Source organism: Berghia stephanieae, chromosome 8, assembly GCF_034508935.2.
Source record: "Berghia stephanieae isolate SIO BIC M18660-M18661 chromosome 8, UCSD_Bste_1.3, whole genome shotgun sequence".
Taxonomy (NCBI): Eukaryota; Metazoa; Mollusca; class Gastropoda; order Nudibranchia; family Aeolidiidae; genus Berghia; species Berghia stephanieae.
In genome coordinates this window covers 17,251,470-17,278,969 of record NC_088367.1, presented here as the reverse complement: position 1 = coordinate 17,278,969, position 27,500 = coordinate 17,251,470, and the positions used below count along the sequence as shown (strand labels likewise).

The 27,500-nt window shown below is 36.0% G+C and overlaps 1 protein-coding gene across 2 annotated transcripts in view; it reads right to left on the bottom strand.

Moving 5' to 3' along the window:
- LOC144978283 (atrial natriuretic peptide receptor 2-like) overlaps window positions 1-27,500 on the bottom strand; it is a 97,016-nt gene that overhangs the window by 13,951 nt on the left and 55,565 nt on the right. For both annotated transcript variants that reach the window (XM_078924130.1, XM_078924131.1), the window contains exons 3-14: window positions 20,413-20,547; window positions 15,386-15,464; window positions 11,786-11,919; window positions 10,400-10,506; window positions 9,042-9,149; window positions 7,615-7,722; window positions 6,639-6,777; window positions 5,680-5,816; window positions 3,796-3,904; window positions 2,203-2,305; window positions 917-1,013; window positions 1-54 (exon numbers count right to left, since the gene is read on the bottom strand). The exon at window positions 1-54 is cut by the window's left edge and continues 109 nt beyond it. In XM_078924130.1, the coding sequence (XP_078780256.1) occupies window positions 1-54; window positions 917-1,013; window positions 2,203-2,305; window positions 3,796-3,904; window positions 5,680-5,816; window positions 6,639-6,777; window positions 7,615-7,722; window positions 9,042-9,149; window positions 10,400-10,506; window positions 11,786-11,919; window positions 15,386-15,464; window positions 20,413-20,547 (1,310 nt within the window). The remainder of the gene's footprint in view (window positions 55-916; window positions 1,014-2,202; window positions 2,306-3,795; window positions 3,905-5,679; window positions 5,817-6,638; window positions 6,778-7,614; window positions 7,723-9,041; window positions 9,150-10,399; window positions 10,507-11,785; window positions 11,920-15,385; window positions 15,465-20,412; window positions 20,548-27,500) is intronic.

Below are 27,500 nucleotides of genomic sequence, written 5' to 3'. Positions count from 1 at the left end.
GCTCAACTTCTTGGTCCCCGAGCTTCGACGACGTGCCAAATTTCGAAAACTGGACTGTTCAAAAAATACAATTTAAAGGAATCGCTTCTATCATTGCAGGAAACTCGAAATCTTGGATAGTCAAACAACTCAAAATGAGGCGTTCCGACTTTTTGAAGAAAAAGAATGTAAGCCTCTATTATTTTATGATTATTTTAGTATATCGTAAAGCGCGATGCCCTATAAAAACGAGTTATAATTAATCACCGAGGCTTTAACCATCGTTTGAAGTCTCTTTTGAGAAAACTGTAAAAGGATGAAGTGCTGACCCCTGTTGCGAAGATGATAATCAAAAGTGATATACAGAATGTTGCCATTCTCAAGTGAGATTATTCTTAAAATTTGCAACGATGGAATTTGCACTCAATACAAAGTTATTTACATCGCCATTTTGCGCCAAATTGTTAAACTAGAACTGCATTTAATATTCAAAGCGAAGCCAACAAATACGGTCCACAATTTGTAGGCGATGGCACAGTAATTACAGTCCATACATCTGTATTATTTCACTTTCTTGATCACTTTTTTAATATTGAAAGCAATAAAACTGATTACAATTCTCTCTTTTCAAAAGTTCTTCAAAATAACTACTTAATTATCATAATTTTGTTGGATTTTAAAGATTTGACTTTTCTATCATTTGAGTTGTCGTTCAATTATATTGATTGCTATATATATATATATATATATATATATATATATATATATATATATATATATATATATATATATATATATATATATATATATATATAATGAAGCACAGACTGTCTGATTTGAAAATACAGATTTGTTTAAATGGATCCGTTGCCACATTATTCCATAGAAGAAAGTTTATGTGATCTTCTAATAATTAGAAGGATAGAATAACACCTACCCTAACACTGCCACAAAGAATGGCAGTAACGAAGTCAATTTCCTCGAATTTCACTTGCCATAACATACTCTCAAGCTGTCTACGTCGACGGTACCGTCTGGTGAGAAAGAATTGAAATCAAACAAAACGTGCAAATTAAGGCATATTATTTCTAACCACTTAACTACTGAACCTCGCGATGTCCGAGGTTTGAGAAGTTTTTTTTTGTTTTTTTTCCAAGATCAGGTTCATTTAAATCGATCGATATTTGAATGACGAGTCTACACTGCCCAATTTTACGATACATCTCTTTCCAGAGTACGGCATTTAACTGGGTAAAAAAAGGTATACTTTAAAAAGCTGTCTTGGCATTGGTTTTGGGCGAGAACGCTAAAATTCTGTGGCATTGCGGTTGCGCTTCTTGCGTAAATTAATTAAGTCTTTATTGATCACCTTGTCCGTGCTGCACAGTAGCTTTTACCTTTGTTATCTCGGTCTAACCATTTTAAAAGTCAGACGGATTTTATCCTTTGGCGTTTCTTTCTGCTTTGTCTGGTACTGTCCCATACACACCTATTTAGATTTTTATCTTACACCAGTGCCTACGCAACAAAAAAAACCCAACTTATTTCTACGTGGGTTTTTTTTTCTTATTTTCTCTCAGTCAAATGATGATTTCCTGAAGCTATAAAGAGTATTTGTGCGTTGTTGTTTTGTTTCTGTTATCAACGTAAGGATATTCGAAGCCAACGAAAAGTCTGTCAACATCTTTGTTTACTGTTGCTACTTGTATGTTGTCTGAGGATACAAAGGGTATTTTCGAGGCAAATTTACAGATGAGCCTGTAAATACACGGATGTGAATGAATATCTGACTACAGGCAGTGATGGATAAAGTAAGAGTGTTACCACCAAAAGAACGCATAACAGGCAACTGGCACTGTATAAAATGGAAATATGGTTCCGTGGCCTGCTGGCGGGGGGGGGGGGGGGGGGAAATGAACCATTTTGAATCACACTGAGCTAGTTCAGTTGGTAGAGTGCTCGCTTCTTACACAAAGGGACGATATTATTTCTGATTCCTCTGTCCAATCAGCAGTGATTGGTCTGTAAAATCTGGCGAAAGTACTTTACGATAGACTAGCGTCCTATCCAAAGGGTTGCAAGCACTCGATATTGTCCGTTTCACGATAGAGAAACCGGGATAAACTCAGCTCCATTGGCCTAATTGCTCTGATGAACTAATTAATCATTAATGATCTAAAGCTTGATTATTAAAGAACCACAAAGGTCTTGGACAAAACTGACCTCAGTGAGACTTGGACAGCAACAGCTACGATAAAGACAAACGACGATCCGACAGCTGCCCCAACTATGGAATCCGTGTATTTCTCTGACTTGCTTGTCTCAGCTGAATAGAACAAATATGATTTTTTTTTTAAACAACAAAATACTTAAGCAGCTATATAGAAAAATAGTCACCAAAGAGTGCTCAATGCGCTTTGCAAGGTATCTAGGGCTAACAGCAACATTAAACAAGTAGGACGAGACATGACACGCATGTGGGGCACATTAATATTATAATATATACATATATATATATATATATATATATATATATATATATATATATATATATATATATATATATATATATATATTCATGGACACAACGCTGTTACCAGTCAGGCATAATTCTACACTCGAGCTCGGTGAGATGATTAGAGTAGAGAGCGTTTTGCGATGGCTCAACTTTGCGTCGTCCACAGCGGGACTAGAACCAGGGATATACACGTCAGAGGGCAAATGTCAAAACCCAAGACCATGAACCCCACATTTAATATTTTGGAAAATTTAAAATAAAATGCGAATCCTAATGATGAACGTAATGGCTTTGTGCCTAGTCTAAGGGCTAACCCACACTGGAAACTGACTCCGATGACCCGGTACTGCCGTCCTCTGCCGTCTTCCTGATAAAGATGTCGGGAAAGGACAACATACTAAGAATAAAGAGAAGATCCGCAAGACCTACCCATACCAAGCTCGATAAAAAAACGGCAGAGGACGTCGGGTCCTTGGTATGGGTAGGTCGAGCGACTCTTCTCTTTATTCTTAGTATTTTGTCCTTGCCCAACGTCTTTCTCAGGAAGACGGCAGTGCCGGGACGTCAGAGTCAGTCTCCGGTGTGGGTCAGCCCTTAGACATTAAAGAAAATGTCGTTTGGGTCGGTTCGTAGCCGTCATGAACAGTCTGATACTAGGAATTTGACGTTATTTTAGGTTAGTTCAGAACCTAATGAGTTGCTATTAGTGCTCAAGGAAACTACTGATCCCCTTGGTTGAACTGTTGAAATCAACTCACGATTTGCTCTCCTGGCCTCGTGTTTTGAAATATTTTTAGTCAGTGTCAGGCTATGGGGGTCCTGATAGCTCAGTTGGTAGAGCACTTGCTTCACACGCAATTGGGACCGAGATCGATCCTGGGTGCAGTCGAGATTTTTTCTGACCCCTTTGTCCACCCAGCAGTGATTGGGTAGCTGGGTTTGTTAGATCTGGCGGAGGCACATTGCGATAGACTAGCGTCCTATTCAAGGGTAGCAAGCAATTGTTATTGTCCGTTTCACGCTATAGAAACCGGGAGAGAAACTCCGGCTCCATGGGCCGAATGGCTCTGAAGGATTACGAAAAATTGAGTGTCAGGCTATGAGTACACAAAGGCATATTCAACAAATTAAAAATAAAACTCGGCCACAATTACTGCAAAACTCGTGCCCCGATAGTTCTCATACACACTCGGATTCCTCCATTTGACTTCGTTAGTTAAACGGAAGCTCCCTTTCATTTGAATCTTGTTAGTTATGAAAAATAAATAAAAAGAGAAAATTCGAGTCACAAGTTTTACCTTTCTGACAAAACTCTCCCTCAAAGCCACAGGCAGGTGTATCAGGGGGTGCGTTCTTGCTGCCCACTTTACCCGTCCTCCATCTAACGTCGATGCTCTCATTCATTACCTGAAATTAATTCCATTGGTTTAATTCACTTATCCAACTTGATAATGAGATGTGTATTGCAAGGTTTAACGTGAGCTTCTTATGTAGCGCAATATCCACTGAACGTCTAAATCTGATCAAAGCACTTTACAAAGGGTCCCTGACCAACAGCAGCACATAACATGTAAAACGAGACGTGACGCCTGTTAGGCGATTTTACAAATTTTTCGATCCAAAAGCGAATGTTGTACCACAAGATCACATAGCCGCATAGTTTGGATGATAAAGGATGTATGCTTGATGTTGTAGATCATAGATACGTGTTAGACATGTTTAAAACAAAAAATAGATTTTACATAGTGCAATATCTATCAGGACATTTTCATTGAGTCCCAAATCAAAAGCAACACTTGACATGGAGGACAAAATATGGCGTCTTTACATTACTTTCTATGAAGGCAATACTGCTGCCGGCTGGGTGTTATTTTACCCCAGAGTGCGATGAGAGAAAGTGAGTTCAGATCATTTCTTAAGGACTCAACTTTGCTTCACCTGCAGCCGGGCTCGACCTAGAGTCCTACGTGTCCAAAGACGAGGGATACTACAACACCACAAAGATATACGAATAATAATAATAATAATAATAATAATAATAATAATAATAATAATAATAATAATAATAATAATAATAATAATAATGATACATGAATTTTATATAGTGCCTTATTCCGTGCGCAATGGTAACGAAACACTAGTCACTCAAATATACAGCATTATACAATGTTACCTATTACCTATTGTTACCTATTAAGAACCGTCTTGAGTTTTCAAAAACGAATTCTGCATAAATTGTGCCTATGATATGTCTTGGAGGCAGTTATAGATAAGGGTGCCGAATATTCAAACGCTTGCTTGCCGATTTTGCCAATCATTTTTGACTTCACGAGAATGTGATTATCAGACTTTGATCTCAGGTTTCGGGCTGGGACGTAGAATTTAAGCGTTTCCTTAATGTATCTGTACGCATATGTTCTTTTTCATTCAGTATCTCTGTGTTCAATATGCTTTGCTGTTGGAGTAATTACTTCCATAGCCTTTGTTTTCTCAAACTTACAAGTTATTGGGGGAGCGTCTTCTTCCTTAAATGATTCGTGATGTATGGTAGACCTTGCAAAAGGGCCTCCCAATGATTGGCCCATCACTGATTGTAAAGTATTCATCACAAGACATTCTAATATCCGTCATCTGAATGTCAGGCTATGAATTGCCAAAGGTCAGTCAAGATAAGTGCACAAGCAGAGGGTGCTTTCATGTTGTAATCAAAATAAAAATACGCCTTTCGCCACGGCATCATTAGATACCGTCGCCTAGGCATTCCATGAGGGAATTTAGATAATCCATCAAACAAGATGTCTGATGTCTACAGGAAACACCCATGCTGTCCAAAGTGAGCACATTAGGGGTTCATAATCTTCCCCAAGGAAAAAAATGAAAGTGCCTGAAGCGGGACTTGAAACTGGGACCTTCCGGCTCACAATGCTCACAATGACTTAACCACTCGGCCACTTCGCCAGTTAAATAGGGCGTTAACAATTCTAAACTCCTGAGATTTCCACATGAAAATTATTAACAAAAATGAGTATAAAGAGCAAGAGACATCAAAATGCGTATTGAACGATTCGACGACTTTCAATTGAAAAAGAAAGGTATTTACAGAAAACAACGAAACAAGATTATCACAAAACATTTTAAAACACAAAACATTAAAAGGTAAAAATGGAAGTTTATTTATTCACCGTCTCCAGGAATCCACCTCTCAATGTATTAGCAATCCGAACAAAGTCCCTGTATCGTCCATCAGGCTGCATGTCCAGGAACCATACATTGGAAAGACGGTCACAGTTATGGTCCATTACAAGACGACCCGTCACACCTGAATGAGAGAGAGGCCATCGTTTTGTGTTCAGTCTAGATAATCAACAATGGCAATGAAGGAGAGAGAGAGGCAATCGTTTTGTGTTCAGTCTAGACAGTCTATGGCAATGAAGGAGAGAGAGAGAGAGAGAGAGAGAGAGAGAGAGAGAGAGAGAGAGAGAGAGAGAGAGAGAGAGAGAGGGGCAATCGTTTTGTGTTCAGTCTTGACAATCAATGGTAATGAAGGAGAGAGAGACAATCGTTTTGTGTTTGGTCCGAACAATCAATGGCAATGAAGCTGCTTGTTTAAATGAAAACGAGATTTTATAAAGAGCAATATCCACTAGACGTGCTCAATGTGCTTTACAAATGGTCCATAGCCAAAAAACTTAACATGTAAAACGTGACATGATGCTTAGTAGGCGATATTACAATTTTTTTCCCTCAGAGACAATGCTATTAACGACCAGGTGCTCAGTTTACACCCGAGAGAAGGTAAGTAAAGAACCTTTTCCAAGGACTCAACTTTGTGCCGCTGAGAGCGGATCTCAAACCTAGGACCTGCCGATCCGAGTATCATACCACACGGCTACATAGACGCTGCTTGTTGGTAATGATATTGACGATAAGAAAGATAATGATGGAATGATGATAATAATGATGATGATGATGATGATGATGATGATGATGATGATGATGATGATGATAATGATGAAAATGATGATGGCAAAATGAAAATAATGCCGATGACGAGAATGAATATGATGTGCGCTTTCCTTTTATTATAAATGAGAGACGAGATGACAAAAAGCAAAAACATAAATAATAAATAAAATCTTACCCATGGATTCAACTCCCTGTGCCAAATGAAATATGTGAGATCCATTTCGAGGGTCACCTCCTTCTTTCAAAGTTTTGTTGACAAGAAACGCCCACAGGACTGTCGCGTCATATACAAATGGAGCGTAGGCATCCATTGACTGCAAAATGATTCAAGAATTATTAGTCAAGTTATATAGATGGAACACAATTAACGTCACTCAGCTCTTTGTTTCTGTTTTTGGCAGCTATTTTAATGATTAGTTCTCAATAGATTCTATCAATCAGAATATAAAGGTTACACATAGTTGTGTGTGTTTTTGTACGTTCTATCCCGTTGGCGGATGTTGTGAGTATGTTAGTGGGTAGAACAGGTTCATGTGAGCTTTAGCCTAAATTAATAGCATCAACACGCGCAAGGTCGCAGATTTGAAGACAGAGTTTTTGCCAAGATGAGGGTCATATTTAAATCTTTCGATATGTAAAGGACGAGTTGTTGTTTTTTTTTCCAAATTTTAAAACACTCCTTTCTTTCCCAGGGCATGGCAGTTAACTGGCTGAAAAAGTGTGGACAAACTATCAACGTTACCCATATTATTCTAACGAAAGAGTGAAAATGGAGAGGCTTCGTATGGGAACAAAACAGACAATGGACGTTTCTGGTACAAACCCTTCGTCAGCACAACAATACACAAATAAACATGGAAAACAAATAAAATATAATGAAAAATAACTTGTATCGTCTGTACTGAGTACAGGCTTCAGGCAGCCCCTACCGTTTTCCATATTATTCTAGTAACGTTGAAAATCTATTCCTGCGATGTCGTTGGTGCCGATATCGCAGTTTCTTTTATTACTTTGTGGTTATTTATTCAATAGAAGAGTATAAAATCTAATAAATGTGATTCTTTGAAATAATTAATATTACTACCTTTTTCAGTCAAAATATTACAAATATCACCATTTTGCACAACATCAATAAGAGATCAATAACTTACATCATTTCCTGCAGGCAGGTCCCAATATGGTGACTGAAGCTTTTCCGCTTTTGACACATAATCCGTGAAGGTTGCAAATACCTCCCAGTTTGACGTCGCCATGATAACCTGTAAAACGTAGATAATATTTCAAAACTATTATTTCCATTTAGTTAGAAATTCACCAAACTCTGCAAGTTGGTATTTTCTTCCTCTGCAATTAAATGAACCTCTAACTTAATGCCTTTTATGTGCAATGCGTCAGACATCTTAGATTTTCCTGGAATTTTTAATTTTTGTATCTCTACATGAAAACTCTGTATTCGAAGCAAATAATGTTTAATGGTATTGTGTCATCAAATATTATGTTTTCTACATTTTTGAATAATATCTGGAAATTTGCTCGGAATTTTTTTGGGTTCGTGGATAGCTCATACGGTAGAGTCACGTTCTCACCGGCCAGGCGGAGTTGTCGTACCAATAAGGTTGCAGGTTCAAACCCCATCACCGCTGCGAAAAATGTTTATTCTCTATTGTCTTGTGGCACTTTTCTACTCACTTCATCGCTTGTTGTTACCAACATAAGTGCCTGCTCCACTCACTTTTCTGAATTAAAAATCCCTCCAAAGGCTAATCATAAAATAATTAAAACAAATTGATCAATACACAGTTTACACCAAAAAGAACCCATCTATAATTAGTTGTTCATGTACTTGATATGTGAAATGTGATATTGTTCTGTACTTTCCTTGGGACTATATTTTTTTCTAATTTAACAAATAAAAAACTAACATCTATCATAACATGTACACGCTGTGGCAAAGATCCCCGTAACCGCATAGCATCTATTCAAACGTTGTGTTGTGACAAGGCTAGCGTACGGGTTTGAAACTGTACACAAATTCGTCGCCAGGATAGACCATCACAACACTGTGGTGTGAGACCAATAGAAGCTGCTGTTCATGTTTGAACTAGTGGGTGTAGTTGATTCTAACTGGGTTTACAATCCTCTCAATGATAGATTGAGCTTTAGGTTGAGCTTTTATATACCGCATCATCAACTAAACGTGCTCAAAACGCTTTACAAAGGGTCCCTGACCAACAGCAACACGTAACATATAGAACAAGACATGACGCCTGTTAAGCGATATTTCACATTTTTATCCGACACGGACAACGCTGATTACGATACTCATTTACCCCTGATACGGTGAGAGAATGTGAGTAAAAAGCCTTTTCCAAGGACTTAACTATGCACCGAGCGCGACGAGGCTCTAACCCAGGACTTTTCGATCCGAAAACGAGTGTCATACCCCACAAGACCACATAGTCGCACAATGATGAAATAGAACAATTTAAAAATCCACATAGGTATATTAATTAGAACCCCCATTAATCAATGACTCAACAGTATACATAATTGTAAAATGTTAAAGATATTTTCTCACATGTATGACCGATTCAAAAGCTATCCTGGCGCTGGCATCATTGCTGTCGTTCCTCTTCCAGCCAGCATCAGACAACACGTCACGGTTCAAGGTCGTGCTTGTATACACCTGGGGTCCAATAAAATATACACGAATACTACTTTTAGTATAGTATAAAGATGGAACGAAGATGACGTCATTGTGATGTTTGTTGTTTTTTTGCCATCCGCATTTATAAGTAATTCTCACTAAACTGTATGAACCAGACTTTAAAAGTTCATGGTTGCACACAGTTTTGTGTGTTGGTCCGTTTACTTCCGGATGGCAATGTTATGAGCTTATTAGCCAAGCGCATACTATCTATAAATAGAAAAAGATTGTTTCGCTGCGCTTTCAATTAAAAACAGCAATGCGTTTATGATAAAAAAATAATTCAAAGCAAATAACATAATTTGGGCCTATGATTCAAGACATGTTTTATTTTTAATAAGTAAAAGAAGACTATTCCATGAACCAAAAATAAAATGCCCCGTGTGTTCCTAATCTTTTAATGCAATAAATATATTATATTGAAAACAAATCATCAAAAAACTCTAAAGTAAAGAAGAACCAAAAAAAGAAACTTTCCTTTTTATTTAGATCAATATCCACTGAACAAGTTAAATAAAAGCTCTATACAAGGGCTCCCTAGCCAACAACAACACTTAACATGTAGGACGGGACATGACTTGTTGACGCCTGTTAGTCGATATTACAATTTTTCTTTCGACAAAGAACAGCGTTATACGGCCAGGAACTCATTTTACACTCATATAAGGTGAGAGAATGGAAGTGTAGAACATTTTCCAAGGACTCAACTATGCGCCGCTCAGATCGGGACTCGAACCCAGGTCAATCCGATCCGAAAACAAGTCCCTACCACAAAACCACTTAGCCGCACAAGTCGAAGTGCAAAACAACATTTAAATTGAAAATAAACAATAAATAAATAGCACGCTGACTGGTTTGTTGGTTTGACAACAAAGTAAAAAAAGATATTTAAAAATTGAGCTTTATATAGCGCAATATCCACTAAATGTGCTCAAAACGCTTTACATGGGGTCCCTGGTCAACAGAAACATTTAACAAGTGGGACGGGACATGACGCCTGTTAGGCGATATTACAATTTTTCGGACAACGACAACGCTGTTAACGGCCAGGTACTCATTTTACACCGGAGTACGGTGAGAGAATGTGAGTAAAGAGCATTTACAAGGACTCAACTATGCGCCGAACGCGAGGCTCAAACCCAGGACCTTCCTATCCGAAAGAGAGTGTCATACCACTAGACCACATTTGCCGCATTTTAAAGTAACTACACATATAATACAATACTTACATCACCATTGATACATATGAAAGCAAAGTCTCCCTCTGTCATTCCCAATTCATGGGCTACCAACATGTACTTTCTCATAGTCATCCAAGGAACAGAGAACACAATCACTAAGGTTTTAAGGGATGGGGGAGGGTTGGAGTGGGGGGGGGGGGGGGGGGGGTCATTAGTAAGACTTGAAAAAAGATGAGTACTTAACATATTAGAGAATTAATAACATAAACAAATTAACTCGCTTGTAACCGAAGTCAAAGTGATAATAAGCTGCAAGAACCGCTGGACTGCAAATGTATTAAACTAAAATGAATATAACATCTTTAAGAAGATACCAACCACGAAACGTTTCAGGCTCAAAACCCTTCTTCAGCCAACTTTTTAGAGTAACTGTTTTTTTTTGGGGTTTTTTTTAAAGGGTTTTAATCACGAAACATTCTTTGTTTGGTATTTTGTTCTTTTTATTTAAGCTGTTATATTTATTTTTGTTTATTACTCTCTTAACCTATCGTTTTCATAGTTTTCCGGTCTTTGTTATTGTTTTTTTTTATTTTTGTTTGTTTGTTTTTCGTTTTTTAAATTATTTTTTTTGACATCCATGCTTATGAGTAATTTTCACTAAACTGTATTAACCAGACAATAAACGTTCAAGATTACACATAGTTTTTGATCCGATTTATTTCCGGACGGCAATGTTGTGAGTTTCTTAGCCAAGTGCACACTATCTATACTGGGAGAGATGACAATAAAATATAATGAACTCTCAGGCCTAAATTGATATCTATAGATAGAATGCGCTTGGCCAAGGAGTTCACAACATTGCCATCCGGAAGTATAACGGACCAACACACAAACTCTGTGTAACCATGAACTTTTATAGTCTGGTTAATACAGTTTAGTGAGAACAACTCACAAACGCGGATGGCAAAAACAATAACAAAGGCCTGAGTGACGTCATCTGCATACTATCTATAGAGCTCAAAATGTATGCGATTGTGTCCTGTATATATCTTTGTTATGTAAGCTTATGTACTATAGGTAAGATCCTAATCATTTTATGTGCTATCTGTTGGTTACAATATTTGTTATGTAATTGTAATTGATATAATAATTTAGGAAATCCAATTGCCGTGGCATGAATGGCAAATCACTGAGTATGAAATTTTCAACTGTTATAAATCATGAAGATTTCCTAGAATTGCAAGGTCGTTGAACAAAGGGATGACAACAAGGGTGATGATGTTGTTGACGACGATGATGATGATGATGGTGATGATGATGATGATGATGATGATGATGATGATGATGATGATGATGATGATGATGATGATGATGATGATGATGATGATGATGGTGAAGAAGACGATGATTGTGACATTTTGATGAAATTCTTACCTCTGGCATATTTGCGTACTTGTAAGAAAATATCTTGAACTGCACTATCTGGCATATTGGGTGTCACGCTGTGCTGTGACGTCACTGTGTTATTCTTCTCCCTCAAAAACAATGATATGGCATCATTTACGGACCTTAATCAAGATAAACAATGATAGGGCATCATTTACGGGCCTTAATCAAAATAAACAATGATAGGGCATCATTTACGGACCTTAATCAAAATAAACCATGATATGGCATCATTTACGGGCCTTAATCAAAATATACAATGATATGGCATCATTTACGGACCTGAATCAAACTAAACAATGATATGGCATCATTTACGGACCTTAATCAAAATAAACAATGATACGGCATCATTTACGGACCTTAATCAAAATAAACAATGATACGGCATCATTTACGGACCTTAATCAAAATAAACAATGATACGGCATCATTTACGGACCTTAATCAAAATAGACAATGATATGGCATCATTTACTGACCTTAATCAAAATATACAATGATATGGCATCATTTACGGACCTGAATCAAAATAGACAATGATATGGCGTCATTTACTGACCTTAATCAAAATATACAATGATACGGCATTATTTACGGACCTGAATCAAACTAAACAATGATATTATGGCGTCATTTACTGACCTTAATCAAAATATACAATGATACGGCATTATTTACGGACCGTAGCCGAAATAAACAGTTAGTTATTTTGTAAATTGATGGAATTTAGTCATACTTAACTTGAGTTATATGAAATTAAGAAATTAAGGAGCAGGCACTCGTGTAAGATAAAGGACTGAACAAGTGTTTATGAAAGGTGCCAGTGAGAATACTCTTCAACAGTCGTAACGTCACTTCCTTCCTAATGACGCATGGTAACACTGGCTCTAAAATATCAGAACAATGGCGGACGCCCGTATGAAATCTTTCTCCGGCGAGCATAAAAGCGTATCCAGAGGGGAAAAAAATGCATCATTTGATCATGTTTTGACTTTTACACATTCTGATCACAAGACATATGAAAAGTTCTAGCCAGCATGAAGAATAAAAAGTAATGATTTTCTTTGTTTAGAACCAAGATGGCCGCCGTTGCCGTGCGCGTGACATCAGACTATTGAATCGTATTAACAGGTAGATAACCACGCCTCTCGGACAATCGTCATAATGTAAACAATGGTAGTGATTGGTAGACACAGCAAATTACAGAGGTTTTACTATCGATTGTATGTGTCTAAATAAAATACCCACCCGTGACTGTTCAACCGCTTGTCAATAGAACTAACACAGAAAACTATGTTTTAATGTAACCGTTTAAAATATGATCGAGAAAATCGTGTGATAACTAGTCACCCATCTGGCGGTAAAAAACAATAACAATGATCAGAGTGAGGGCGATTTCATTCACGTCACTGTTTATAAACAACCAAATATGTTTGTCCGAGCACGTGTGAGGGTGTGTCACAAATTTTAAGTTTTGATTGGTCAAATATCTACTGGTTAATTACTCGTGGATACCAAAAAACAATAGCATAACCCGATTGACGTCACTCAGGTATTTGTTATTGTTTTTTTTTTGTTTTTGTTTTTTTTTGTCAATTGTCATTCATGTTTATGAGTAATGGGAGAGATCTATATTCATGTTTTCGTCCAACCAATCATCGATCACATGATTTGTTGCTGTCCAACGATTGGAAGTTTCTTCAGAAATGTAAACACGCTGCTTTGTTTATGAAAGTTGTAAACATACCCATGCGTCAAGCTGAACAAAATGACCAATCGTGATAAAAAAAACTGTGTACACTTTTCACTATGTGCGTCACTTTGAGCACATATTCCAATGTGACCAATGACCTCGAGCACATGGAAATGTCATATAGATCATGCCCATTCTCCCTAAACTGTATTAACCAGACTAAACAAGTTCATGGTTACACATAGCTCTGTGTGTTTGTCCATTATACTTCCGGATGGCAATCTCTTGGGTTTAAATTGTGGCCTCAGGTAATTTACTCACATCATGCCAGCCGGAAAAAAGCGTCCCAACACACAAAACTGTCTTTCATTCTCCACTATGAAGTATAGAAATAATTCCCAGACTTCATTTTTTTAGCTATATATAGAATGGAGTTGACGTCACTCAGGCCTTTGTTACTATAATTTGCCATCCCCGTTTATGAGTAATTCTCAGTAAACTGTATTAACCAGACTATTAACGTTTAAGGTTACGCATAGTTTTGTGTGTTGGTCCCTTACACTTTCGGATGGCAATGTTGTGAGCTTCTTAGCCAAGCGCACACTATCTATACTGTTCAACTTGCTAAACTTTGTTATGGGCTCTCGTCTATCGCAAAGTGGGAGTCCGGATAGCTCAGTTTGGCAGAGCAAGTCAACTTCATTCTATCTATAGATAGCATGCGCTTGGCTAAGAAGCTCATAATATTGCGATCCTGAAGTATAACGGACCAACACACAAAACTATGTGTATCCATGAACGTTTATAGTCGGGTTAATACAGTTCAGTGAGCATTACTCATAAACGCGGATGGCAAAAAACAATAACAAAGGCCTGAGTGACGTCATCTTCGAGCTATCTATAGAAACCGGGATAAACTTCTCGCTTTACACGCAAAGCACCGAGATCGATCACGGGTGCAGTTGAGATTTTATTTACTGATCCTCCTGTCGACCCAGCAGTGACTGGTGGGCAGCTGAATCTGTTAGATTTGGCGGAAAGTACTTTGCGATAGACTAGCGTCTTATCCAAAGGATAGCAAACAATTTCTATTGTCCGAAACCGGGATTAACTCAGGCTCCATGGGCCGAATGGTTCTGAAGGACTATCGCAAAGTATTTTCCGACAGATCTCATAGATCAAGCTGCGAACTCACTCCCGCGTGGACACGGCGAATCATAAAACAATGTTATATCAACAGCTCCCCAGATCCATACCGATCCCATTGATGCGAGGCGAGTGCTCTACCAACTGAACTATCGAAAACCAAATATAGATAGAATGAAGTTGACGTCACTCGGGTCTTTGTTATTGTTTTTTTTTTTTTTTTTGCCATCCACGTTTATGAGTAATAATTCTCACATAACTGTATTAACCAGACTATAAATATTCATGGTTACACATAGTTTTGTGTGTTGGTCCGTTATACTTCCGGATGGCAATGTTGTGAGCTTCTTAGCCAAGTGCATACTATCTATAATAAAGAATACGATTCAATAGTCTGATGTCACGCCGCCCGGCAACGGCGGCCATCTTGGTTCTAAACAAAGAAAATCTTTACTTTTTATTCTTCATGCTGGCTAGAACTTTTCATATGCCTTGTGATCAGAATGTGTAAAAGTCAAAACATGATCAAACTTATGGGGTTTTTTTCCTCTGGATACCCTTTATGCTCGCCGGATAAATATTTCATACGGGCGTCCGCCATTGTTCCGATAGTTTAGAGCCAGTGTTACTAAGTTACCATGCGTCATTAGGAAGGAAGTGACGTAACGACTGTTGAAGAGTATTTGTTTTGTAAGATAACGGACCCATATGGTCACGGAATTTCTCTATTTTGATCTATGAATTACCTGTATGCCTCGTCAGCGTCGTATATCATCGCGAATCGTCGCCATCGAAACAGGATGTTTACAAAGTACATAGTGAATGCTGAAACATGGATAGGATGAATAATTCATGAATTTAAAGAATGTGAGCAATTGTCTCAAAAAGGTAATAATAATGATAATTATGATAATAGTAATAATAATAATAATAATAATAATAATAATAATAATAATAATAATAATAAAAATAATAATAATAATAATAATAATAATAATAATAATAATAATAATAATATAATAATAATAATAAAAATTAGAATAATAATGATAATAATAATAATAATAATAATAATAATAATAATAATAATAATAATAATAATAATAATAATAATAATAATAATAATAATGATAATAATAACATAATAATAATAATAATAAATAAATAAATAATAATAATAATAATAATAATAATAATAATAAATAATAATAATAATAATAATAATAATAATAATAATAATAATAATAATAATAATAATAATATGATCTTTATTCCCAAATATGTTGCTAGGTTTACAATGTTCCAAAACACACAATCATTTACTGGTACCAACAAATAATATACAATTTCAAATTCAATTACGTTGTCCATTCAATTATTACACAGAAATCATTAAAAATTGACGCTCAACACCAAACATTTAATGTGATCTCAATACTACTAAGTATTGGAATGCATGCAAGCAATTCGATTTCAATAAATTAGACTTAAAAAATAAGTCAACAAGTATTTAAAATGATACCAGCAACAATGAGGTCAAGTAGTAGCTCTATGTTGTTGTTTTTTTAATGTTTGTTTAATTTTAACAGTTTAACAGCGCGTATAACATGGAATATATCACCATTGATGCAAAAGTAAGACGACGGACACTACACTAAAAGAGAACACAACAGTAGATAGCAAAGTCAAAGCCTCAATGTATAGATAGAACGAAGATGACGTCACTCAGGTCTTTGTTATTGTTTTTTGCCATCCATGTTATGAATAATTCTCACTAAACTATATTATTCACGAGGCTATAAACGTTCAAGGTTACACATAGTTTTGTGTGTTGGTCCGTTGTACTTCCGGATGGCAATGTTGTGAGATTCTTAGCCAAGCGCATACTATCTATAGGGTGAATGCGGTTATCACAGATTCTGTCCCAAAGTTGTAACCAACACAGTGGAATACTTTTAATAGGACAGCACACACGTATACACTTTTTAGGGCTCGATGAGTTTTATGAGTGAACAAATATCACAAAATCACACAAATCATTTTAAAAAACAAGCTTTGACACCGAGATACCAGTCCCTTGTGGAGGGGTCATTGAAATTTTTCTTTATCCACAAACGAAGGGACTGAATTTAGTAGAAAAAGTATTCGCTCAATAAGTGAGAACCTGGTGATTAGATTTTTAAAACAAATTGAATCCACTTATATGAACATAACATTTGGAAGTCAAATAACTTAAGCTGTTATAAACTCGTTTCAGGAATGTAAAATATACGCTCAAAATAGCGCAAGTAGGGTGTAAATAGTTATTTTTCAACAAAGTTACGTACAGTTTATATTATATCATATCAATAATTAGGTTTTAACCAGTTTACTACCATGTTCTGGAAAATATAAATTTAAAAATTTGGTCAGAAAGCTCGTCCTTCAAATATAGATTGATTTAGTTAACCCTCCTTTAGGCAAAAACTCTCTAATTTAGGACTTCGCGAAGTCGTTTAAATCGATATTTGAAGGACGAGTTTTCTGGCCAAACTTTTAATACCCCCCCCCCCCCCCCCCCCCCAGAGTACGGCAGTTAACTGGTTAAAATGAACCAAGTGTCCTTAAACGCCCTAAAAACATAAGTGACCATATAACACGTTGCATATTCTTCGAGATAAAAATGTCAAAAAGATATTGACGTCAATAGCTCAGCTAACGTCAATTTTAGGTTTGTGGACCGCCTAGTGAGTTGTCGTTCCCAGTGCTCAAGGAAACAAGTGATCCCATTGGTTGAACTGTTGACTATAGATAGTTCGAAGATGACGTCACTCAGGCCTTTGTTATTGTTTTTGCCATCCGCGTTTGTGAGTTGTTCTCACTAAACTGTATTAACCAGACTATAAAAGTTCATGGTTACACAGAGTTTGTGTGTTGGTCCATTATACTTCCGGATGGCAATGTTGTGAACTCCTTGGCCAAGCGCATTCTATCTATACAACTCACGATTTGTATTCATTTGCAGTCAAAGACTTGTCTTTTGACGTCATTTGTTGATCAGTATCAGGCCGTAGCCATCGTTAACTTATAGCCTGACACTAGACTAGAACCCTCTAGGGCTTACAGTTTCACGTCGTTTTCTATGTTTTTTGCACCATCTAGTGAATTATCGTTAGTAGTGCGAGTGATTCCATTGGTTGGCCTATTGAATACCACTCACGATTTGTTTTCTTTTGTGGCCAAAGACTTGTTTTTTGACGTAATATTTTGGTCAGTGTCAGGCTATAAGTTAACGAAAGCAACGATCAGGCAATGAGTTTACGAAGGCCACGATTAGGCCGTAGCCATCGTAAAGTTACAGCCTGACACCGAAACCCAAAAAAATTACGTAAAAATGACAGTCTTTTGCCACAAAAGAAAACAAATCGTGAGTTGTATTCAATAGTTCAACCAATGAAATAGTTTGTTTCCTTGAACTCAATTAACGACAACTTACTTGACGCCACACAAACCTAAAAATTAACGTCAAACTGCCAGTCCTAGAGGGTTCTAGTGTCAGGCTATGAGTTAATGATTGCTAAGGCCTGACACCGAAACCCAAAAAAGACTGGCATTTTGACGTCATTATTTGGTTTTTGCACCGCCTAGTGAGTTGTCGTTAGTAGTGCTCATGGAAACAAGTGGTCCCATTGGTTAAACTATTGAATACAACTCACGATTTGTTTGCTTTTGTGGCCAAAGACTGGATTTTGACGTCATTTTTGGGTCAGTGTCAGGCTATAAGTAAACGATGGATCCGATCAGGCCATGAGTTTACGAAGGCCACGATTTGACCGTAGCCATCGTTAAGTTATAGCCTGACACTAAAACCCCCAAAAGACTGGCATTTTGACGTCATTATTTGGTTTTTGCACCGCCTAGTGAGTTATCGTTAGTAGTGCTCATAGAAACAAATGGTCCCATTGGTTGAACTATTGAATACGAACTCACGATTTTTATCTTTTTCATTTGCCGCCAAAGACTTGTCTTTTGACGTAATATTTTGGTCAGTGTCAGGCTATAAAAGTTAACGATGGCTACGATTTGACACGGAGTTCTCACCCTTATTATCATGTATACCGACAACGGATAATATCGAAGACGAAAAAGAAATCACGTCGGAGTCAGACCGACATAAGTCATAGTGTTGTTTGTTATGACGTGACCATGATGTATGTACATACACTTTTACATAGATTGATTGCTGTCCCAGGGTGGCCTCAATACCTACTACGTATTTGTCTATTCCAAATGCTTAGACATTGTCGACGATGAAAGCACAAAGTACACAATAGACATGGATGTATCTATATGTGAGAAAAGAGAAAAGATTCGAGTAAATCTTTTCATATGGGCATCACATTATTTGACAATTTACAATTTGTGACTTTCCATGTTCTATTTATAACACTCATTAATGACCTTTCAACTCTAAGTCATCGTGAACTACGAAAAATCATTTCTTTTATTTATCTTTCCTTTTATAAAGCTCACAATGAATATTTTATTATTAATACATTTTCGATGAAAAAAAAAGTATTACATTCTCAAACTTCCTCATCGTTTTATAAACTGGAGGTATGAAATTGATAATAGCTTATATTATTCTCTTTTTATGTTGAGAATGAAAATGACGTCAGTGCGAATATACCTTCAATTAATCTATGAAAAGCTACCGATGGGAAAAGAAATAAAAAACTTGCGAGAAAACTTTAAATCTTCCTAAAATGAATGTCGGGGAAAGATGTGAATAAAAATTTTAATAACACTAGGCCTGGCAAGGAGAGCAACAACTCATCTATACACTTAGCAATCTGGTATCAAATACTTCAATTAACTTTCTTTGTATTTTGTCCTCTTTTATTTAACCATCTCTTGATTATTGATTATGCGCTTTTTGATTTGTTTTTTCTTTCATTACATTCACACGAGGTGATTTCTTAAAAATAGTTATCACCAGGTGTTCTTCAAGTTTTCGACAGACCTCATTTATCCAACTTATTGTCAGGACATGGAATATATCTACTTGATTTTAATACAAAACATGCTGAAACAATAAATGCTTTCAAAAATTCAGTTGATAGATCTCGAGAACGTCTTGCCTTGAAGTATGTATACGATGAATAAGATTTGGTTTTTCAGAAATATGCATATGATCCTCAGGTCTGTGGTGAAAAATTATTTATGCACCAAGTTGACCTTTTGTTTGTATATAAGATTTTTCGTACGTATATTATGTCTTTGTATCAAGTTGATCTTTTCTTCTGTTTGTTTTAACTATTGTATATTTATATTTTGCAAAATCAACAGGTTATTTAACTCTCTCTTACCAACCATTTTTAGAATTTCCCACGAAAATTCACACCCACCCAACACTAAAATAGCATTTTTTTCTACTCAAATAAAAAAGTAACAAGTGCATTCTATAAAGAATATTGTTCAGCAAAATGAGCTCAACAACACAGTGTTTAGTATTTTTAGATGTAATCAAAGCATTTCTTTAAATGTTGTGATGTACAAGAGAAATCAGAATGAGAAAATTGTCGGTTGCATCGTAACGAATGTGACGATTTTCCTATAGTTTGAAAGGAGAGGGTGAAAGGCCTTTCTGTACCCCTTTATGAATATGATCACTTCTTGCATATTCAGCGATCTGTAAATTGACTGAAATCAACGTAATAACAAGACAAAAATAAGAAAACATTTTCTCTGTTTTTAAAATTGAAATGACTTGGTAAAAAAGCACAACACTTACAGAATTGGTTTAAAGGGCCAAGAACTCTGACCAAAGTGGAATATGTGGCTCTGTCTTGGAGTGCATGATCGTTGGATACCCATCCAAACACAGGGATATTCCAATGGGACGCCAACATAGCCACCCCGCTCATACCTGAAAAATCATAAAGAACAACATTGACGTCAATAACCTCTATCTATGTGTTTGTTTTTAGATAGCAATTTTAACGAGTAGTTAGTTCTCACTAAATCCTATCAGTCCGTAGCCACCTTAACATAATAATATAGATAGTATGCGCACAACATTACCATAACGGACGGACTAACACACAAAACTATGTGTAACCACGATCGTTTATAGTCTGGTTAATACAGTTTAGTGAGTATTACTCATAAACGCGGATGGCAAAAAACAATAATAAAGACCTGGAAGACGTCATCTTCGAGCTATCTATATATAGATAGTATGCAGATGACGTCACTCAGGCCTTTGTTATTGTTTTTGCCATCCGCGTTTGTGAGTTGTTCTCACTAAACTGTATTAACCAGACTATAAAAGTTCATGGTTACACAGAGTTTGTGTGTTGGTCCGTTATACTTCCGGATGGCAATGTTGTGAACTCCTTGGCCAAGCGCATTCTATCTATAGAATGCGCTTGGTCACGGAGTTCACAACATTGCCATCCGGAAGTATAACGGACCAAAACACAAAACTCTGTGTAAGAATGAACTTTCATAGTCTGGTTAATACAGTTTAGTGAGAACAACTCACAAACGCTGATGGCAAAAACAATAACAAAGGCCTGAGTCACGTCATCTTCGTTCTATCTATAAGTTAACGAAAGCGACGATCAATCTGATTATAAACGTTTAAAGATACACATAGTTGTGTGTGTATGTTGGTGCGTTATATCCGGCCGGATGCTGTTGTGAGTATTTCAGTTAAACGCATAGCATCAATGAAGACATCAATTCTTCGCTCCGTCGTTTATCAGTCCGGGATATTTGGATTTGGTAGTACAATCCATTATCAGTCGGTCAGATATTACTTATATTTTACCATTATTTGATTCGAAACAAAGAGGAAAGTGTGACTAATAATATTATTAGAATGCCAAAACACATGTGTCATTCAGACGAACTTTAGATTTTATGCTAAAAGGGGTAGCATGGCTCAGCGGTACGGTCTTTGCTTCGTACCCAAAAGGTCCCGAGTTGGATCACTGCTCCGCTGTGTAGCCTTGAGCAAGTTTACCTCGCCCTAGCTCAATTTGCGGCGCTGCACTGCGACCGACGCCTTGGTTATTCCAGTCTTCCCTTGGAATAGACCCTGAAGACAAATTTCCCCTATGAGATAAATAAAGGGAATTTTATTTATTTATTTATTTTTAAATTGAAAATGCTTCTTGAAACCTTTTAAGTGCAGATCAAATGCCTTGGACCTTGTAAAGCAATATGGAAAATTGAAAAATTGACAAAGGTGCTACAAAGCTAACTTAAGTAAATTTTATTCTCTTTAATTAGTTAACTGCCGTACTCTGGAGAATGGAGAAAAAAACCGTATTCAAAAATTTGGCCTGAAAACTTGTCTTTCAAATATCGATCGATTTAAACTTCCAAGATAATCAAAACATTAAATTAATTAGTTTTAAAATGATAACAAGATGAAATAGACTTTTTAAAAATCTATTTACCATCACCAGGGAAAGTTTTTAACTCTCTCCTTATCAGCCATTTTTAGGATTTTCCCCAAAACTTACCACCCAACTAGATAGATTTTTTATCACTCAAACACAATACAGTAAAGTTCTTGCGATAAATAATTTCAGCAAAACATGCTTCACAACACACTTATTCATTTTCGTTAACTTTTATGATGTACACAAGAAATTTGAATCAGAAAAATGTTGGTTGTATCGCCACGAATGTGACGATTTTCCTATAGTTGGTAAGGAGTGGGTTAAGGGTCTACCCTTGTGAAATTGAGTTATCCCATGCCTTAGCAGCAGGAGAGCGGCGCAAAGTGGGAAATGAGGGATAAGTTGTTTGCTTAAGGAAAGAAAGAGATGCCAACAGCGGGACTCGGACACGTGCCGCTGGGTTGTAGTGAAATGTCTTAACTCTCTCCTTACTCGCCATTTTCAGGATTTTCCCCAAAACCCAACTAATACCAAAAAAAAATAAAAATTATCAAACAATATGAGTAAGTTCTTGCGATAAATAATTTCTTTAGTAAAACCTGCTCTGCAACACACTGTTCGTTTTCTTTAAATTTTAAGATGTACAAACGAAATTCGAAAAAAGAAAAATGTTGGTTGTATCGTAACGAATGTGACGATTTTCCTATAGTTGGTATGGAGAGGGTTAAACACATCTCATCCTCGGGTTTTTACATTTTGCATCTAATTATTTTTTTCCATTGTTTTATCTTTTGAAAGAAAATGTAGCGAAAGTTTAACGAAATCACCGAAGGCACTGATTACTTCTCTTGCCAGTAGAATGCGTAGTTTGTTATGTGTAACCTTAATCGTTTATAATATAGTATGGTCAATACAATTTAGTGAGAACTACTCATAAAAATGGCAGGCGAATAACAAAAAAGCTGAGAGACGTCAATTTCGTTCTATCTATAGAAAAAAGAAATATTTGTGTTCAATTGGATTCAGTAGTCTGATGTCACGCCGCCCGGCAACGGCGGCCACCTTGTTTCTAAAAAAAGAAAATCATTACTTTATATTCTTCAAGCTGGCTAGAACTTTTCATATGTCTTTTGATCAGAATATGTAAAAGTCAAAACATGATCAAATTTATGTGTTTTTTTCCCCCTCTGGATACGCTTTTATGCTCGCCGGAGAAATATTTCATACGGGGTCCGCCATTGTTCCGATAGTTTAGAGCCAGTGTTACTAAGTTACCATGCGTCATAAGGAAGAAAGTGTCTTTACGACTGTTGAATCCTATTTCTGAGAAGTATACAAATCAAATCCTAAAATAAATAAAAAATGTTCATTGTATCTGCACGAATGTGACGATTTCACCATAGTTTGTAAGAAGTGTGGGGGGGGGGGGGTAGGTTAAAGGTCATACCATCGGATAAAAACTAATGCAGTTTACATAACAGGGAAAATATGATAATAATGTGATGAATCATCTCCACTTATTTCGTTGCTAAATTTAGCATTAGGTATATTATTAGGCAATTATACTTTTTTATGAGGAATTCATTTTTCAAACCCACTCCTACACTGACCAAAATATGTGGGCGGAGGGATGACTGTGGTCAGTAAGTGCAATGGAATGTGTGAAATATGTTGTTGTTTGTCCATTTTGTAGTTAGCCTCTAACTTAAACTAAGATAATATATGAAATGATCCGGTAAATGGCTTGTTCATACGTACATAATGTTGACAAATTGGGAAGGTGGATGGGGAGATGAAATGGTAGCAGGTATATTTCCGGCAGTCAGGTTTCGGGTTTAACCCTCTCCTTACCAACCATCGGAAAATCGTCACATTCGTTACGATCCAACCAGCATTTTTATCATTCAAATGTCTTTATTAAATCACACAATTTAAAGACAAATGTATTATAGCTATAAAAATGTGACACTGTGTTGAAGAGTTCATTTTGATGATCAATATTATGCATATAATGTATGTGTTGCTTTTCTGTTTGAGTAAGAAGAAACTATTTTTGTGTTGGATGGGAGTGAAATTTGGGAAAAATTATGAAAATGGCTGGTAAGGAGAGGGTTAATTCCCATTCGTAGAAAGTTGATCTTTCATAGTCAGTGTACTCATACAGGCGAATTTGCTTAAGAAATTTGTTTTGTACACAATCTACTGCGGAGCTTTGTTCTACGTCTGTTTTTGTAAATTGATTTCGAATTACTTGTGTATTTAGTGGCTCAGCGTCACAGAGGTATGCTGACAAGTCTTGTCACAAATGCCAAGCAATGTTAAGCATGATCAGTGATAGGATGGGTGACAATGATCGCGGAAAATTTTCCGGAAAATTCCGGCCCCAATGTGGTGCAAGTTTGTAAAAAAATCCCAAATTTACACACATTACCATACTCGACTCGAGTGTGAATGAATACCTGGCTACAGGCTGTGAAGGATATTGTAAGAGTGCTAGTACAAATGAGATGCCTAATAGGCGACTGGTACTGTATTGAATACAAAAGAAATGATTCCATATGCCTACTTGAGGGAAAGGATGAAACATTGTGAAGCATACTGAGCATGGTTAATGCGAGGAAATGCTCTATATAATTAAATGGTCATATTTATTGTATTTATTAGTGCAACTTTTTATGATCTCATTCATCTGTAGTGTTTTATTCATCCTATTTGTTGATAAACGGAAACACGAAACGTCCATTCTATCTGTTTTCGTAATTAAATTGAAGTTTACATTCAAATTCTGTTATTTATGTCTTCGAGCTTCGAGCAGCAACATTTACATATGTTCAGAGTCATCATCATCATCATCATTGCCTTTTTCACCCTGGGTCAGGGTATGGGCCACAGACAAACAGTTTCCATCCTTCTCTATCCCGAGCTAACTTTTTTTTTTATCTCATTCCAGGTCTTACCACTTCTTTGTATATCAGCTTCATTAATTCTTCTCCATGTTCCTCGTGGCCTTCCCCTTGATCTTCTGCCCTGAGGGTTCCAGTCCAATACTTTCTTTGTTTTAGTTAGAGTTCAGAGTGATCGCAGCTTATTTTCTAGCTGAGATAAATGCTGGTCGTCAATAAAGATCATCCTTCCTCGCTCACTTTTAATGCCAGTAACCATAAGAACGTACAGACACATCCTGCTACTAAACTGGTTGCACCACCTTATTATTCAATATGCACCCCGGTCATTGTTTATTTACTGTCTGGAGGACTGTTTAGACACTTTCAATGAGTTTTGAACCGGAGAAAGGAATGGAATGACATCACGACTTATTATCCTCTTCGTTACGAAAGATCTCTGTGTAAAATTTGGGTTGCCAGGGATTCAGTAGGTAGGACAATTCCCTCACAAGCAAATAAATTGTCATTAGTCCCGGATTTTGTCTACTTTTCTTCTGATCCCTCTATCCACCCAACAAGAATTGGGTAGCTGGGCTGAATAGCGTCCTATCCAAAGGGTAGCAATACATTGACACTGTCCGTTTAAAACTACAGAAAAAAAAATATATACTCTGGCCTCACGAGCGTTATGATTCAAGGAAAAGGCTCTTTACTCACATTCTCTCATCACTTCAGTTGCAAAATTGCTTGGTGACAGCTTTGTCTCTGCCGAAAGCCTAATTGTAATAACCTCTTAGAGGCGTCATGTCTCGTTTGTCAGTTGGCACGGATCCGTTGCAAAGCGTTTAGAGCACAATTATTTGGGTATTGCACTATATAAAAGTTCATCTAAAATATAAACCATTAAATTTATCGCATTCGCTGTCACATAAATTAATATTATTATGATTAATTCAGTGAGAGGCGATCAAAGCCAGTTCGTGACAATTCGTTTTTAAAATAGAATTGAAAACCACAATAATGTGGTTTACCATGTAAGATGTTATCATTTGATACAACATTTCATGACTCACATAAGTATGTAAATTGTAATCTATTATGGAATATGAAATCTTAAGCTTTTTTCGGACCCAAATAGTAATCTATTAAGATGTTTAAACCGCTTTTAAAGTTACTCAAAGGCCGCCGCGACATTTAAAATGTAAGATTAGACGTGCAGCCTGCGATGCGCTACCCACCATTTCTTTTCAACAGCAAAAACGCTATTACAGGCATGGTTCTCACTGTAACCTGAGTATAGTGAACTATTTATATTATAAAATGTTAACGCAATCTTATGCCGCTAACAGCCCATTCATTTTCTTTGGTTTATTTTTCAGTTTTTAACCGTAGAAACTGATGATAGCGATTTTTTTTCCCAAACAAACTACGTAGTTGTGGAGTCTTTTTTTTCTGACAAACGTCGCAACAACAAAAAAATATTTTTAATCCGACATCTTCAGCTTCTAACAGCGTCAAATATAGCTTTATAATTTGTATAGACGAAATATTCTTTACTGTACTTGCTTTTATTGACGCCATAAATCTTTGGTTTGGCTATGAATTGATTATTTTGTATTTTCTATTGTTTTTATTTTTTTGTTTTAATTTTTTAGTTCTTTTCCAAATTGAAAGTTCATATTGTAAAGTGCCCAGAGCTTGTGTAATACACGAAAATGAGCCCTATACAAATGTGTATTATTATTATTATTATTATTATTATTATTATTATTATTATTATTATTATTATTATTATTATTATTATTATTATTTTTATTATTATTATTATTATTATTATTATTATTATTATTATTATTATTATTAGTAGTAGTAGTAGTAGTAGTAGTAGTAGTAGTAGTAGTAGTAGTAGTAGTAGTAGTAGTAGTAGTAGTTGTATTATTATTATTATTATTATTATTATTATTATTATTATTATTATTATTATTATTATTATTATTATTATTATTATTAATATTATTACTGTATTATTATTATTATTATTATTGTTATTATTATTATTATCATTATTATTATCATTATTATTGTTATTATTATTGTTATTATTATTATTATTATTATTATTATTATTATTATTATTATAAGAATAATAATAATAATAATAATAATAATAATTATTGTTATTATTATTACTATTATTATCATTATTTATTATTATTATTATTATTATTATTATTATTATTATTATTATTATTATTATTATTATTATTATTTCAACTTTAAATTCACTATTTGACATCTAATTAATTCTGTAACCTAATACCAGATTGACGCCGTAGATGACCGTAGCCATCTTTAACTTATAGCCTGAAACTGACCAAATAAACGACGTCAAAATGCCAGTCTTTGGCCACAAAAGAAAGCAAATCGTGAGTTGTATTCAATAGTTCAACCAATGGGACCACTTGTTTCCATGAGCACTACTAACGACAACTCACGAGGCGGTGCAAAAACCAACTAATGACGTCAAAATGCCAGTCTTTTTGGGTTTCCGTGTCAGGCTATAATTTAACGATGGTTACGGG